This window comes from Trichosurus vulpecula, chromosome 1 (genome assembly GCF_011100635.1).
Source record: "Trichosurus vulpecula isolate mTriVul1 chromosome 1, mTriVul1.pri, whole genome shotgun sequence".
NCBI classification, from domain to species: Eukaryota; Metazoa; Chordata; class Mammalia; order Diprotodontia; family Phalangeridae; genus Trichosurus; species Trichosurus vulpecula.
In genome coordinates this window covers 277,775,019-277,792,384 of record NC_050573.1, presented here as the reverse complement: position 1 = coordinate 277,792,384, position 17,366 = coordinate 277,775,019, and the positions used below count along the sequence as shown (strand labels likewise).

General features: G+C 38.0%; 1 protein-coding gene across 1 annotated transcript in view; it reads right to left on the bottom strand.

Moving 5' to 3' along the window:
• Positions 1-523, bottom strand: part of NKAIN3 (sodium/potassium transporting ATPase interacting 3) — a 451,267-nt gene extending 450,744 nt beyond the window's left edge. The window contains exon 1 of the mRNA XM_036744080.1: positions 269-523. Within this exon, the coding sequence (XP_036599975.1) occupies positions 269-523 (255 nt within the window). The remainder of the gene's footprint in view (positions 1-268) is intronic.
• Between the last annotated feature and the right edge of the window lie 16,843 nt (positions 524-17,366).

Genomic DNA, 17,366 nt, shown 5'->3' with positions numbered 1-17,366 from the left:
CATTCCTCCGGCTCTGTTCTATAATATCCCGACCTCTCATAAAGTCACCAGCCTCCACCTGCTCCAATCCAATTTCTAAAGTAGTATTTTCTTCAGTGGTCCCCTGGACCTCCTTTTCCATCTGGCCAACCCTGCCCCTCAAGGAATTCCTCTCCTCATTGGCTTCTTGGAGCTCCCTTGCCATTTGAGTTAGTCCATTTTGTAAGGTGTTGTTTTCTTCAGTGTATTCTTCAGCATTTTTTTGGGTCTCCCTCAGCAGGTCACCGACCCGTTTTCCATGGTTCTCTCGCATCCCTCTCATCTCTCCTCCCAATTCTTCCTCCACCTCTCCAACTTGCCCCTCCAAATCCTTCTCGAGTTCCTCCATGGTCTGGGGCCAGCTCATGTTCCTCCTGGAGGCCTTGGTTGTAGGCTCTATGACCTTGCTGTCCTCTTTAGGCTGTATGTTCCGGTCCTCCCCGTCACCAAAGAAAGAATCCAAAGTCCGAGACCGAATCCGGGCGCGCCTTCGCGTCCTGGCCATATTCCCAACCAACCAACTCGACCCCCGAGTCCCTCAGCGGGGCATGACTGCTTGTAGATTACAGAGTTCTATGTTCTACGCTTGGGGGGGAGGCGCCAGCTCTGTCAGAGCCGCACTCCTCCTTCCCCAAGGGCCCCCAGTCCAGACTGGGCTCAGATCCCCGGCAGGCCGCGCACCCCTGCTGTGACCCGCCACCCAATTCCCCCCACCAGGTGGGCCTGGAGCCGGAAGCAACAACAGCTGTAGCTGCCCCACCTCCGCTGTCCCCGGGGCTGGAAGCCGAACCGCGAACTCCTTCCACTCCCGCAGCTTTTCCCACTAACCTTCTCCGCAGTCTTTGGTGTTTGTGGGTCGAGGGGTCTGGTAACTGCTGCAGCTCACATATTCAGGGCGCTAGGGCCCCCTCCGCCCGGCTTCTGGCCTGGATCGTCCACGCCGCTCAGGCTGGGCTCTGCTCCACTCCGTTCCCAGCTCCCAGCTCCCAGCTCCCAGCTCCGTGTGGAATAGAGCTCACCCAGAGACCATCCGGGCTGTCCTGGGCTGGAGCCCTTCTTCCCTCTGCTGTTCTGTGGGTTCTGCCATTCTAGAATTGGTTCAGAGCCCTTTTTTATAGGTTTTTGGAGGGACTCGGGTACGGAGCTCACTCTAGTCCGTGCTTACCAGCCGCCATCTTGGCTCCGCCCCACATTGCTTTTTTAAAAATCTCTTTCAGCTTCAGTTTCTTCTTCTGAAAAATGAAGGAGTGGGACTCAATTTCATCTAAGGACCTGTTCAATCTCTAAAGATCTATGGTTCTAACTCCATTAATATGCTATTAGCTTCATAGTCTAGTTTTGCCATGTTTGACCTGGAACTGTTCTCCACAACCCAACCATAGTAGTTTGCCAGAAAAAGAATGAATCCATCTACCTGTTAATTTTAAGGTCTGCATATAATAAAACCACACTGACACCTAATAAGGTAGGCCCAATTCAGTTAGATCAATATCATTCTGACATGGAATGTGTACCACAACAATATCTGCTTATGCAATCCTGGCCATTAAACTTACCTTTTCTGGGACTCTCTAAATGACAAGGATTCCTAATTCCCACATTCTCCAACCATGAACACAGCTCCCTCAGTAGCTACCTCTTCAAGGAAAACAGGGCAGTGGAGCTGTGGAATCAGTAGTTTAGTAAATGACATGTGATAGTGTCCTGAGTGGAGAATGGCTTTCACCATAACTTACCAACAGATCGCATAGGACTTTCTATTTGATGATAAGAGAAGGAAGGCCTTTGAAGCATGGGTTCTTGTGGGTTTAGCAGAGAAATCAAAATAAGAGCATGCTCATCCTTAGCCCACCCTCTAAATTGACAGCACACAGAAAGTAGGTTATGCTTAAATAGCCTTGGAACTCATCACTCACTAAGGACAAATCTAAAAGTAAAAATCAAAGTAATTAATTTTTAACATGGGTTAGTAAAAATAAATGAGATTTTAAATCTTTTGAAACTATTTCATGGCTGGTTGACTACAGAAGTGTGATCAAATTTGGACAAACAATAGATTTAAACTGCTGACCGGATAAAGATACTATCTTATTTACAAGAAGTGTGAATAACCATCCCCCAAACAGGAGAAAAACTAAACTCGCCAAATAATTTTTTGTTATATTTACTATCAGTGAATGCCTGTTATTTTTACTAACAGTGAATGCCTTTTAAAATATGTCACTTCTTTTCCTTTGCTATTTGATTCCTTAAAAATTCCAACTTTTGAAAAGGTTATAATTTGTTCTTAAGTATGCATTGCCTAATCTAGTACACATTAAAAAATGTAATCAAGTCTCATTAGGAGGTTAGGTGGCAGAATTCTCACTACATAGCTCTCCATTAAAGCTAATCTGAGTGTAGTTGATGGTTCCCAGCAGGGATTATGAAGTTGTTGCTGATTAAAGAAATATATATGGACTCATCCACCCTTTGTGTCTTCCCCTGCTCTGTAGGGTCCTCTGTGAAGGCTGAGGTGACATAATAATGGATTGTTATTGTGTGGCTCTATTTCTCATAGACCTTTCAGTCAGAGTTAATCCTGATGTGCAATTAATAAATTTTTAATATGACTGTATACATCACTAAACTTGAACAGCTGTTAAATCTGAGTATATCAAGGATCCTCTGGAGGCTGGTATTCATTTTCAAAATGTCAAGATGTACTCAGGAGTGAGTACAGAGTAGGCTAAGCTTCAAATGGAATGGACAGAGTGCTCTTTATATTGAAGAGCTTAGATATCACAGTTTTTTTTTAATATTTGAAAAAGAAGAAAAATGAACCTAAAAAATTCTAGATCTACTTTCACAAGGTATGCTTGTGCTTTGAAGTTTTGTGGGCTTTGACAAGGCCATGATGGTTAAAAATGTCAGTGGGGCAAAGCCAATGAGACTGCTTATGGTGAAATGAAGGTGAAAAATTTGTTCCTTTCAATCCCATTTTCTGAATGACCTAAGCTGAGTCCTATCAACAGGCAGAATTAGTTATCACTGTCAGCATGTCCCTTCAGGGTATGTTCATTTTTCAATTCACTGCCATTTGGTTGAGTTATTCCTTAAATGAACCAATCATTAATTCATAATTGGGCCAAATGGCAGCATAAATCTCTGTAGCAGATATGCCTCTGAAATGACACTGGGGATGGATCTTTAGAAAAATCACTAATATAGTATGTTTGTTTTCATTGAAGTCAGTTGAAACTCAGTAAGCCTGAAATGTCTCTATATCCATAATAAATTATGTAGGATTTTATGTCTTGTGTCTATCCTCTTCTTTCCAGCCCCTACCGGATTTCAGCTCTTTAGCCTCTTTTACCTGGACTAACTCCATAGCATCCTAATTGTGTTCTTTGCTTCAAATCTCTCCCCTGTGACTGAATCTCCAAACAGCAGGCAAACTTAAATACCTAAAAAACAGATATGACCTCATTACCCATGCCCATACTCACAAATCTTTAATGGTGCAAGTCCCAATGCCTCCTCTGACACTCACTAATTATGCATCTGTGACAAATCACTTAGCCCCAAATCTTTGCTTCCTCAGTTGTAAAATGAAGTAGCAATACCTGTAATACCTACTTCACAGGGTTGTCCCAAGGTTCAAATCAGAGAATATATGGAATGTGCTTTGCAAACTTTGGAGTGCTACATAAATATCTGCTGTTACTCTGCTCATTCTGCCATTCCAGATAGGACAAATCCTCAGCACATTTGGGAAGTTGGCATAAGTCTTTTTTGGTGTCTATCTCTTTTATTCTACTACCATCTCACGACTCCCAAGTATTCATTGCCTAACTGTTCTGCTAGCTCTACAGAACCTTTCGCTTTCCACTACAGTAGTGATGGGTTACTGTATGCTCTTTCTGGCATAGTTAGACATTACTTTCCCTCCCATGCTTTGTGATACAGTCAAACTGTATCACAGTTTGTTCTTTATATAACATTCCATCTTTGTGCTGATTATACCCCATACTTGGAATACACATGCTATTGTCTCTACCTCATAAAATCCCTATTCATTCAAGATACAGCTTAAGTCACGTCTTCTGAATGAAGCCTTTCCTAAGGCCCTCAATTACGAGTGCCTTCCCTCCCAAACTGACTTATATTTAACTACTTTATTCATTTTATATCAATTCTCTATATATTTACATATGTTCTTTTGTCTCCCCCATTAGAGTGTAAGTTACTTACAAGTTGAGTTTGTTTCAGTAACTGGCACATAGTAGGTGCTTAATAAATGAATTGTGACTAATTTATTGATTTAGATATTATACAGCCCACCCCTGTTTACAAACCAATGAGATAAATGAGGTTCAGAAAGGTAAAGATACTTGTCCAAGATCACACAGCTAACAATTTCACAAATTCAGATTTGAAACCAAGTCCCCTGATTCCAAAGCCATTGTTCTTTCTAATCACCCACAATAAAGCGAATCTTGTCCATTTCCTTAATGATCCTTTCCTCATTTGTATAAAAAGATCAGAGGATCATGCATTTACTGTTGGAAGGGATCTTAGAGGCCATCAATCCCAAACCCATCATCTTGCAGAAGAGGAAATAGGTTGAGGGGGTTAAGAGACTGAATTATCATCACATGGCAATTCTCAAGTCTTTCTGATTTCAAGTACAGTCATCTACGATGTCACCTAGCTATATGTAGGTGGGAATGTCTTATTAAGCCAAAACCTATTACTGTGTTAGCTAGGTAACTGATACTCCATCCAAATAGCAGAATAGTTAAAATGCACATTCTTCACCCAAACAAGAAGTCGTTAAAGGAATAAACTTGGAGTTATTGGTATTATGACAGACCCTCATTTGAGATAAACTTGAAAAATATATGAGGTTCCTAAAGTCACCGTATTTGGACACCTACCTTGTTTATCTGTGCATCCAACTGCTTCCTCCACTACATCACAATGCCTCCATCCTTTGGGGTCACAAGGAGTCAGACATGATTGAAATGACTGAACAATAAAAATTAGGCCATCCTGTGTCTCAACTCTATCCTAGCCCTTGGTCACTAAATGGGAGTTGCCTCAGTCAAACTGGGACCTGGGTAATCACCTAAACTGAGAAAGATAAAGGTCATCCACTGCATCCCAGGCCATCACCAGTCAGCTTGACTTTTGTTTCACCACTGGATTTTGATGGTGCTAGAGGAGAAAGCAAGGCTGATGACTTTATGTAGCTCTGCTTCACTTAAATCAATTCACATGCAAGTCAGGATATCATGATATCTCTGGTCCTCTTTGAAAAGGAAAGATGAGCAACAACAAAGCTAATCCTGCTCCCAGGTTCAACGCGGTCTTTACTAGAATCAGCAGCTCTCCAGACATTATCACAAGCTTCCCAGAGGCCAATCTTTGTCCATATTCATACCCATTTAGACTCACAATAAGGGATTTTAAGTAGAAAGGTAGAAATACCTATCTCTTGGCCTATCACTTAACTTTCTAGCCTCTGGTTTAATAATAAAAAAAACCCTAAAACTTATCACCAAAGCTGTATCTAAAACTTTCTGAGACAAATCCACACGCTCATAGTTTCTATTGAGAAAATAAAAAGAATCCTTAGTATTGAAATTAAGATTCTGTGAAGAAAAACATGATTCTTTGGTCACAGAAATACCCAGTGAAGACACAGAGATCTTGCCAAAGTTTATTAATTAGTATTATGGATGGGTAATCAGAGGATCAAAAACAAGGTGAAAAAAACCTATTGCTTCCTTTTTACTTGAGAAATTGAAGCCAGCTGAATCCATAGAGGAATTGTCATAGAACAAATGAGTAGATTTGTCCTTAGAACATCATTTTTCCATGAACATTTCCCTCCATTCATATCAACCATAAGTGACCTCTCTCTCTGAATTTTGTTGACATTTTATTTGAACTTTAATGATATTGACCATGTAAATATTTTTTTTTTCCTTTATTCTAGCTATAAGTGTACCTGCATTAATGTCTTTACTTGTTTGAAGGCAGGGACCATGTCTATTCACCTTCAAAATTCTTTAGAACATAGACTTGGGCATGTGATTTTGCTGGTATGCAAATTTCTATGCATACCACAATTATTTTATAATTGATAGTCTTAGAGAGATGCCTGAGGCTTAGAGAGGCTACTCTCCATGGTTACAAAATTATTTAGGGACATAGGGAGGATTTGAACCCAGGTCTTACTGAATGTAAGTCCTATCTATCTAGCTATCTAGCACAGTATGCTAGGATGTTTGTACTTGTGTTTAGTATTTAGCTAATATGTTTGCTGAAATTAAGTAAAAAAAATTTCCCTGTATTCCAGAGGTAAACATAGTGCTTCAGAATTCAAATTTCTCTGGCAGGAAAATACAATGATCTGGGGGAGAGTTTCTGTGGTAATGTTATTTGATAATGCAGATCAACATCATATTAACAGGATGCTGCCCAATTCCAGTATCACTCTTTTTTGAATTTACTTCCCCTGAGTACTTTGCACTAATGAGTCTTCTGAGATAAATTAGAAATGATGGTGTGGAGAACCAGATGCTACTACACAGGTGCAGATTTAAGATGCTCTTTTTGATCCATGATTCAACCACAGTGAAGATGATTAAAATGGTAAAATGAGACCAAAGTAATCATTTGAGAACAGAATCCATAGGCTTTTCTATAATTCCTCCCATAGATATGCTACAGCATTGGCAAGGCTCTGTGTGTCATTGAAATGCCATGTGTTTGTGACTCTCAGAGAGTTGTATGTGTTTTAGTGCCCAATAAGAAACTAATTATACCTCCTTGAGACTTTCCCACTTTCATATCTCAGCTCATGCTCACCAACCATCACATTCTAAGCAAACTTGTGCCCTAAAATATTGAAATACCACTCTGTGAGATGATAAAGTGATGCACTGAATTCCTAAAGGCAACATTTAAACAGTTCCCATAGGATATTCTAGAATTATAGAATGGGAAATCTGGAAAAGATCTTGAAAGAACATTTATTTAATCTTCCCCATCCTTCAGACAAGACTGCACCCAAATCATCCTTGTACAGTAGAACATATACAGAATTGTAACGACTTCAAAGAAAGAGCTTTCATGATTCACTTTCATAATTTACTGGAAGCTAGAAAGAGTAAAGAAGTATAATCAGGCTCACTGAAGATTTTAATGAAACTAAAGTCAAGGAAGGGAAATTTTGTGATATTACATAACAAAAAGCAAAATAAAAGTTTACCCAAAAATGGTTTGTCTTTCTGAAAAGTGGATTTTAATCCTTTATGTGAAAAAGTACCTTTAATATAATAGACAACTTTCAAATATTCCTGATGGGAAGACCAGAGCTAAGTAGAATCTTTGAAACAAACACCAAAGACAGGGAAAATCTAGAATACCAAAGCTGCTTTTTAATACATACACAGAAGTGTGCAAGCATGTGGCATATATAAGCTGTTCACATTTATGTAGTGTGTTATGACAGAGATGTCAAAAATACAGGCTATGCTGCATGTAGCCTACAGTACTCTCAAGTGTAGCCAGAAGCAGATAAAGATGCAATTGCGAAATTTAAAAAATTTTTAAAAAATAAATATACAATCAAATCTAGATAATAATAATTTCTTGTTTTCTAAGCCAGTATGCATCCTGCAGGGATCTTTCTGTATTGTTTAATGGCCTGCGTTTGTGTTTGAATTTGATACCACTGTGTTACAGTACAGCACATACAGTGATTTCCTTATAGGTGGTGCAAATATTGTTATCCACATTTAATTGATGAAGAAGCTGAAACTTAAGGAAATAAAGTGGCTTTTATATGATTACAAAACTAATAAAAGTCAAAATGGAGACTTGAATCCAGGGCTTTGGGATGGTCACCTGTCTTTCTACTATACCACATTCCTCATATGCAAAGTAATTGAGGTAACTGGACATGGATAGGCTGACAAAAATGAAAGCTGCATGGGCAGAAGAGTGTAGACACTATGTCTTCAAATATTTGACGGGATCTTATGGGGAAGAGAATTTAAATTTATTCTCTTTGACTCAAGAGCAGATTTAGAGCTAATAGGTAAAAGGTAGAAGAAGATAGAGTTCAATGTAAGACAAGGAACCTTTGCCATAATAAGTAGAACTATCGAAGCAGTCCATTCTGCTTTTGAATTTTATAAGAAGTTTTTCCTAAAACAAATCAAAATCATCCATCTAACTTCATTCTGTAGGTTAATAAAAGAAAAAGCCCCAACATATTAAGCATTTGCTATGTACCAAGCATCGTGCTAAATGTTAGGGCTACAAATTCAAGAAAATAAAGCAATCCTTAACTTCAAGAAGCTTATATTCTAGTGCTGAAGTGAACACACAAAGAAGATTTAGAAGGTAGGGGTGAGACAAAGCAGCTTTAGGGGAAGCAGAGAAGTCCAGAGAGAAGGCATTTAGCTAAGCAGGAAGTAAAGTGAGAATGAGTGGGGCCCCTCGTGTTACAAAAAATAACTAGTTGTGATTTGAACTCAAGTCCATTGTCTCCAAATCCTGCTCTTTCTCCACTATACCATGTTGTTTCCATTGGTATAGGAAGAGGGGAAGTGAAGCCAGATTTAGGACCATGGAAAAGTAGGCAATATAGTACTTCAACTTTTAGGTGGCACTGAAGTACTTTCCTCTTGGATTATAAAATCTAGAAATGTGTCCAGCTGCCCACAAGCAAAATCATTTGCATTAGTCAAAATATGATGGTCCAGGTTTCCATTCTTTTTCATATTTTAACTGGTTAATGTTACCTATTCGCAAAATGCCAGCTAGTCTTCCTATTGGTGCAAAATATGTCTTCCTCTACAGATTACGAGAGAGAACAAAGTATTCTCTGAAAAAATGGAAGTGGTGTTTAAATGGGAAAAAAAGAGGAAAGAGAATTGGAAGAGAGACGTGCCATAGGAGCACACTAGAAACTAAGCCACAAGTTTCCACGAACATCACCCATGTGGGGAAAGGAGTTCCACGATAAGCCCTGCAGTGCTCTGGGCTCCTACTCTCTACCTCCAAGCTCCCTTACTTTCTCTTGCCAAACCACCCCTATAAAGTGCACTCACTGAAACAAGTGTCTTGCCCACTTGCCTCCTACTCTTATGCCCCTTCAACTATGAAAGGCAAAAAGTCTTCTCTTCCTGATAACTCAGATAGTAAAGAACAGCAGAAAAACTGAGCAGTAGCTTGCACAAATGTAGCTGTTATTAGGCATTAGCAGAACTGAGATTCTCAATTCTGTCACTCGTGCTGTTAGCTCTCATGACTAATTCTAATGACTGACTTCCATGGCAAAGTGCCTGTTCCCTACACAGTTGCTGGAGCTCTTGAACTTAGTTTTAGACCAATAGTCTGCTTTCCTTACTTTTTTTTTTCTTACTGTAATGCTATTTGTCTTCTTGCTATTCTGTGTTTGATCTGCCACTAAGAATTTCCTTCTAAAGCCCTGATGTCAATAAAAGTTGCTCTCAGTTGTCTGTGAGGTCTTATATAGAAATCCAATTTCCAGCTATTTCATGCTTCTTACTTTCTTTTCCTCTTGGTTCAGATTTTAGACATTTTGAACTTTTATTTTGCCTCTTCAGTAGAATAGAAGATCCTTGAGACTGGAGAATGTTTATTTGTATCTCTGGAGTCTAGGACAATGGCTTGAATGTAGTAGTAGACAATACAGGCTTGTTGAACTCAATTCACGGGCTCACCATTTTCTATATTCAGGTGTTAAAGCAAAAGCTTGATCTTAATGACTGAATAAAAAATCTTACATTTTAAAATCCTCTTTTGGAAGTCTAATGTTCTATCTATTGCATCATCAGCGTTTGCTTTGAAGAGACTATATGCATTTTAAAAGACACTTTCTGACATTCTAAAAGGTGACCTCTTTATTTTCATGAACTTAATTGCCATTGCTAATGTTAAATTATCATCTAATTAAATACTTACATAAATGTGGTTCTCTTTCCATGATGTGAAGAATAATCCTTTGACTAATTTGAAAATGCATGTTTCAGTTCATTCTCTATATTCTATTATTAGCATTATGATTAAAAAATTACTAGGGCATTTCAGGAAATAAATTTTGACAATGCATTTCTACACCATGGAAATGCTATTAGACCAGCCATATCTGTGGTGTTAATTAAGATTTAAACTAAATTCACCTTCCTTTCAATTTCTTGCATTCCAGTGTTATGGTCCCATTGAAATGCTAAACTACAGTTCCAGAAGATACCATCTGACTTGCAACTCAAATCTGGACATCTGGGTTATGATGACCAAATAAAAAAAATATGCAAAGACTTTAGATATGCCAGGTGTCAAAGTAGAAAGAGAGCCAAATCTAAGTCTAGCAGGAAGTCCTGAGTTCAAATGCAGCTATGTGGTCCTGGGCAAGTCATTCAATCTTCCTACTTCAGTTTCCTCATCTGTAAAATAGGGATCATGATAGATTATTATATTATATCCCAGGGTTATTGTGAGGATTAAATGAAATAATATTTGTAACAGGCTTTGCCAATCTTAAAGTGCTATGTTAGTGATAATAATAATTATCATTTTAACCAATTTTCTAATTTTCAAGAGGTCTCTGAAATTCCCATTCCATGTGTATGTGTTTCAATTATTGAAACAACTCACCCTGTCTAGTTCTACTTTTTACTTCAGTTTTCAACATCAACTCTGACATTAGCTTACTTATTCAAATAAAGGAAAATGTAGCTGTTGGAGTCAAACAGCCCTGGACATTAAAAGGGAACCTATTCCATCTAAGAAGTTTTCATGGATGGGTTTAACAGTGAAAGCACATATGTCATTCATGCTAGATGTAGTTTATAGTCCTTTGTCAGTTAAAGAAACTCTTTACCATTGGCACAAGAGACAGCTAGATGATAAAGTAGATAGAGAGCTGGATCTGGAGTAAGAAAGACATGAGTATAAATGTGGACTCAGACACTAGCTGTGTGACTTTATGTCTACCTCTGTTTCTTCAACTGTAAAGTGTGATAAAAACAGCACCTACCTCCCAGGGCTGTTGTGAGGACCACATGAAGAAACACTTGTAAAATGCTTAGCACAGGGCTACACATATAGTAAGTGCTTCTCTTTCCCCTTCCTTGTTGTCTTTACCAGCAAAAAGGAGTATTTGATGGATTACAGAAAAACAAAGAATGTCATAATGAAAATTGAATCATGTTATTTTAAAAATACTATAGCTTCTTTCCAAATTTTGATGTTTTTCCTATCTTCTCTATCCAGAAATGAATGATCTGGTAATAAACACTAAAACATATGGTGAGAATCTGAATATCTTGCCTCAACCAGACTCAACATGTTGCTTTCCAGTCATCTTCATGCCAGGTTGCTTTGCTCCACTCTCTGCTTTTGCCTTAGACCAATATATACTATCTTTCCCTATTAAAATGTAAGCTCCTTGGGGGCAGGGACTATCTTGTTTCTTGTATCTGTATCGTGAGTGCTTATCATAGTGCTTGGTAAAACAAACAGTAAATTATTTTTTCATTTACTTAACTTAGACTAAATATACATAAGGAAGTGGCCTTGGACAATGGAAAGAGGGAAACAGTGCTGGATCTGGAATGAAAGGACCTGAGTTTGAACCCTGACTCTGACTCTTACTGTCTTTGTGACCTTGGGCAAGTGGCTTAACTGTCTGAGTCTCAGTTTCTTAATCTAAAAATTCAGGCAATTTGACTAGATGATGTCTAAAGCCACTTTTAACTGTAAATTCATGGTTCTATAAATCCCATCAAAAAGCAAGTAATTATCCATTCATTTAATTATTTTGAACCTTTATTAATCAAGACTATTCTTGCTGAGTTCTTAATATTTTTGCCAAACAAGTTCATTTGAATTTGTTTTGAAGCTGTCATTTCTTCGCATCACTGCACAAGCATAACCTATATCAAATTGATTGGCGTCTTAGGGAAGGCAGATGGGAGGGAAAGAGGAAGAGAAAGAATTTGGAACACAATTTTTTATATGAATATTAAAAATTGTTTTTATGTGTAATTGGAAAAAATCAAAATATGGAAAAAAATAAAGGTGCCATTCCACAATAAGAATTTACTAAGCTCTACTAACTTATAGTTCTTTCCATTAACTTTTAAATAAAAGAGCTCATCTATTTAAACTCAGTTTTAGCCATCATTTAATTCATAGCAGTAGAATTATAATATCTATGAGGAACAATCTCAAGGTGTGGTGAACTGGGACAATTACATTGGGCTTTTCCTTTTGAAGTGGTTTAAGGGTACTGGCAAGAAGGCAGAAAGGCAGCAAGCAGAGAAGGAAGAAGGTAACAATTCTGGAAAAAAAACCTAATGAATCACTTCTTCCTATGATTAGTCCACAAGTTCTTTCTATTCACCAAAATTATGATAGTGGGATTACGCCGCCCCCCCCCCCAAATAAACAAACATTCTTCCCATGGTGCAGGTTGCAATTTTCTTCTCTTTCAAAGTTTTCTTTGGCATTCAACAACCTTATTTCACTCAACTTTGCAATGGTAAAAAGGGTGGGACTTTTTGGTTTTCTCTTTTAAAATGCTAAGGTAATCAAGTACCTTTGATGAGTCTAGCCTTTTAAATGTAATGGCAAGCAAAGTGGACTTTTTGTTGTCTTTTGTTTCTTTGGTTGAAACAAGTGTCTTTGACTTGCTTAAGAAACAGGAAAGCCTAGTTCACATGGTTTTGAGTCTCATGGTTGTGATGCCCTCTGACCCTGAGAGGGGTATATAAGATCTGAGATTGGTATTTTGTTTTGGAGCTCTCATTCACTGGAAAAGTTTCATGTGATTTGACCAGATGAGACTCTGGGTAGCCATTGTTAAGAACTCCCCAGCTTTGAAAACCCAGATGTTGGTGTTTTTCTTTTTGGTAACAATGTATGTGATGTCTTGATCAGACAAAGCCTGTCTGTTGATCTGTTTGTAGTTTCTGTTTGTATTTGCTCTGAAGTTCAGGGTGCTGACTTTTTCTCCTGAGCTAAGTAAATGATATATGTATGTTTGATTAAAGTGAGATTGTAAACCCCTTAAAGTTGCTTTCCTTAGAAAAGCAGATCAAAGAACCTGTGCTGGCAGCCCTTCTGTGTGCTAGTATTGTTGGTCTTATACAACCACAGTAGCGACAAGCAACATTATTGTTATAAACTTCTGACTGTTGCCTCACCTCCCAAATTGAATAATCTCTCCAATCAGGTTTTTTATCTGTAAAATTGGGGTAATAACAGCATCTATCTCACAGGGTTATTGTGAGGATTAAATGAGATATTTATTTTTAAGGTACTTAGCCCAGTGCCTGGCATGTAGTAGGTATCTAATAAATTCTCGACTTGCATACAAGTGTTCTAAGGGAAGGAAGCATTCAGGATTATTGGTTCTGGGCCTTGCAATTCAATCCCAAGGGATAGCTGTGGTTCACCAAAAGTTCCAGGGATGGACGTAACTATCCATTCATTTATTAACTATTTAATTCTGAGTGACACATTTCACTACACAGTCATCTACGTCCAAGATTCATTGATTTTTAACAGAGCTACCTAGTCAATAATTTTGACATTCTTTCTCTAAAATAAAATCCTCTGTTTTTCTCCTCAATAATAAGAGTCTACCATGAAAAGCTTTTTTTCAACCGCTTCTCCTTCCTACCCAACCTTTTAAAATAAGAATAAAAATATTTTCTGCAATAGATTAATAATAATGATAGCAATATTAATAACTAAAAAGTATTACAATAATGGAAGACTTTCAAGTCTGCAGCTTTGAAAGAACATTGTGGTCCACATGCTTTCTATTTGTTAAACATGAAGCTTGGTTTGTATTTGGAGGAAAAAATTAATCGTAGCAAACAAATTCACTGAGTCAATTCATTCAACAAACATTTTGGGAACATCTTTACTGTGCAAAGCATTGATATTCATGCCATTTTTATATTTTGAATTTGAAAAACAGAAATTAGTCCCCATCATCAAGAGAAGTAGATTTAGACTCCTGAAAACACAGTATAGATGAGGATGAAAACTTAGAGCTGGTGAGCATTTTCTATAGTAAATTTTGGCCATGGCTACATACTCTCTAAAGAATTGCAACTTACTGCTCTCTATTCTTTGGGGAAGAGTCCAAAAGGGTTGATTTCAGCAGCCATAAATTTAATAGACCTTAACTACTCTTTCCCAATTGTTTGACAAGGCAGGGTAAAGAGCACTGCATTTGGAGAAACAGGGTCTTTCATCTGTGTTTCCTTAATAAGTCCCTTTTTCTTTCTGGCCTATAGTTTTCTAATTGGTAAAATGAGTGTGTTGGATTAGTTGATCGATAAGATTCCTTCCATCTCTATGTCAATAAATCAATAAGTATAAAGCCTATGACCATTTCAGCTCATCTCTAACATGCATTTTTCATGACCTAATTTTGATGTATACACCAGATTATTCATGCCTTCACATATTATTTTTAAAATTCTACTAACAGTAGGACCTAAAATAAATATTGGCTTCAGTGACATCTATCTTAGATTGAAAAAATCCCAGACAAAGCAAGGGCCCTGGGAATGGGAAATGCTTTGTACATAATACTTATGTAGAGCTGCACTCAACTGAGCATTTCATAGTTTCCTCTTGTTGTTAGTAATGATTATTAGGAATATTAGTCACTAAGGTCAGTATGAGTTCTATGTCTAGTTGAACAGAGATATCCAAAAGACAAGTATGAAAAAAACTAGAAGATAAAACTAAGCTACTGGAACGGAATGGTGGTTAAAACTGAGAAATCACTTGCATAAATATCTTCCCTGGTAATCTATCCAAAAGTAACCTTCTAATTAAGGTAGTTTCGAATAAATACATGTCTGTATGATAGAAAAAAATTAAAACCACCCTTATTCTAAAAAATAAATTCAGTGAATTGTTACTATCCCCACTAGGGCAAATAAATATTTTAGGGTAGAGATGGAAACAATGCTGTTTATCTTAATATAGCATGGCACAACAAAAATTCAAGGAGTGCATATGTTTTACAGACTTAACCCTGTGCTAGATGCTAGTCAGGAGAAGGTTAGAGGCAGGAGAACAAAATTTAGATAAGACATAGGACCTGCCCTCAAAGAAATTATAATCTAGTAGCAGTATAGACACCAACATAGATCACCAATATATATTATTGCATGATAAGTAATAATAAAAATATTTACAAAACAATGTGTTATATGAAGCCTGAAGAGAAAAGCTTCCTGGAAGAAGTAGAATTTGAATTGGCCTTTAAAGAATGAATAGGAATGCAACAGGTAAAAAGATGTAGGAAAGGCATTCCAGGTAGAGCAAACAGCCTAAGCAAGGCCCATAAGGATAAAAGTGCAGTGTACATTTGGAAACCAGAGAACTCTACTGCTAAGTAGAGTTCTACTTTGCTAAGGCAAAGAGTAAATGGAGAGAAAGAATATGTCTGCAAAATTAGGGTGGCATCAGAGTGTAGGGCCCTTACTTAAGGAGACACTGAATATTTTTTGAATGGAAGAGCAGCACAACCATATTTATGCATAAAAGAAATGATCTGGCAGCAAGTGGGGTTGGGGCGCGGCAGGCGGTATATCAGTAAGGCAAAATTCACGACCTCTGAGAGGACCATGGGCATTCCTGAATAGTTTGGAATTGCAAAGTATAAGGAATCCTCTAGGTAGAAGGCAGAGGAAATATAACATTTATTTAGACTCTAAAGGAACAGATTCAAGGGCCAATGTCCCCAATTTGATATTGTGGCAATAATATTCCAAAACCGATAAGCCCACCTCACTATAGTAACGAGGAGATTCTAACAAAATATTATAGCAGGAAACCAAGCCATACTGGTACTTCCCCTCAATACTAGGGCCCTCCTACAAGAAGATCATTCATGAATCCTAATTCTCTGCACAGCACTCTCTCCTGCAGTTCTGCTGACTCTGAGTTCCTTGATCTCCACCACTTCCTCTTATGTACAGCACTCTCTGCTCTGCACACTCTGGATGCTGGCCCTCTGCTTCTGAATCTTGCTGCTCTCTGCCCTGCTGCTTCCAGGTCTGTTGTGTCCAGTTCCTCTCAGTCCTCAGTGTCTGCTTTGCTCCAAGTTCTGTTCTCTCTTTTTATATAGTCCTAAATGTCATCTGATTGACTGAAACTCAGGCTCATACAACTGGCTTTGGTCTTAACAACTCCCCTCAGGGCCCTGAGGGCTTCATGCCTTTCTCCAACTAGCGAACTAGTTTGCTAACTAGGCTGGGGCCTCACATATAATTAGTGAAAGTGTGTGAGTCTGTCTCTAATTAGACCTTTCTTTGTTGGCTCCACCTGAAGCCCCACCAGAAACCTATTCAATGGTTGGGGAAAGATCTTTCACTTACTGATTGGCTTTACAGGGGTAGGAATGGGGAGGCACCATCACAATTAGTTCAGACTAATCAGGATCTGCATTAGGTGTGTTCCGATTTGATCATTCAGTATAGAAAAGTCAATATCTTTTAAAATTAAACTATACACCTAGCAAGAATCTAAGGATGGATTTGAACTCAAGTCTTCTTGACTCCAGGCCTAGGGCTGCACTGTGCCACCTGGCTTCCTGTTTAGAAGGGCAATGTCTTGAAAATGTAGAGACAAAAAAGAAAAATGGTCTGGCATTGCTAGCTACCAGGCACAAAGGTAGTGAGAGTATTTTCCACCAATTAGAATCTAGAACTTTACCTTGAAGATTGAAGTTAGGAGTAAAGATGCTAAATACAATCAGAAGCAATAAATTAAAACAAGTACAATGTTGTCAGAATCCCAAGTTCCACTTAATTGCAGTAAATGCTCTTTGCAGTTTTTTCCCCAGGAGATGTGAAGGCTCTGTTTAGTATAAGGGAATCCATTATTTACTTATGTGATGCTAAACAGTTACTGCCATCTTCTAGGAACATAGATGTTTTGACAAGAAATGATTATTTATTTTTCCCATTAATTGTCTTCAGAAGAAAATGGGCATGATGTTAACTGAGCTGTCAAAATCAGTTTCACTTGGCATTTAATATTTTTCCAAAATGTCTTTTATGATATCAGTAGGAAAGCAAATAGTGTGATAAAATCATTTTCTTATTGAGTTTCCAAAACACCTGGCTGCCATGGATTTTTTTAAAATTCTAAATACTCACAAGGAAGATTAGTTACTTGTCACTTGCTATTAATATGCCATCTGTTCAGGAGGAAAAAGGAAAATTGTGAGAAGTAAGTTTCTTTTGTCCAAAGAGAAAGCTGGCATAGGGTTGGTAGAGAGTTCCATA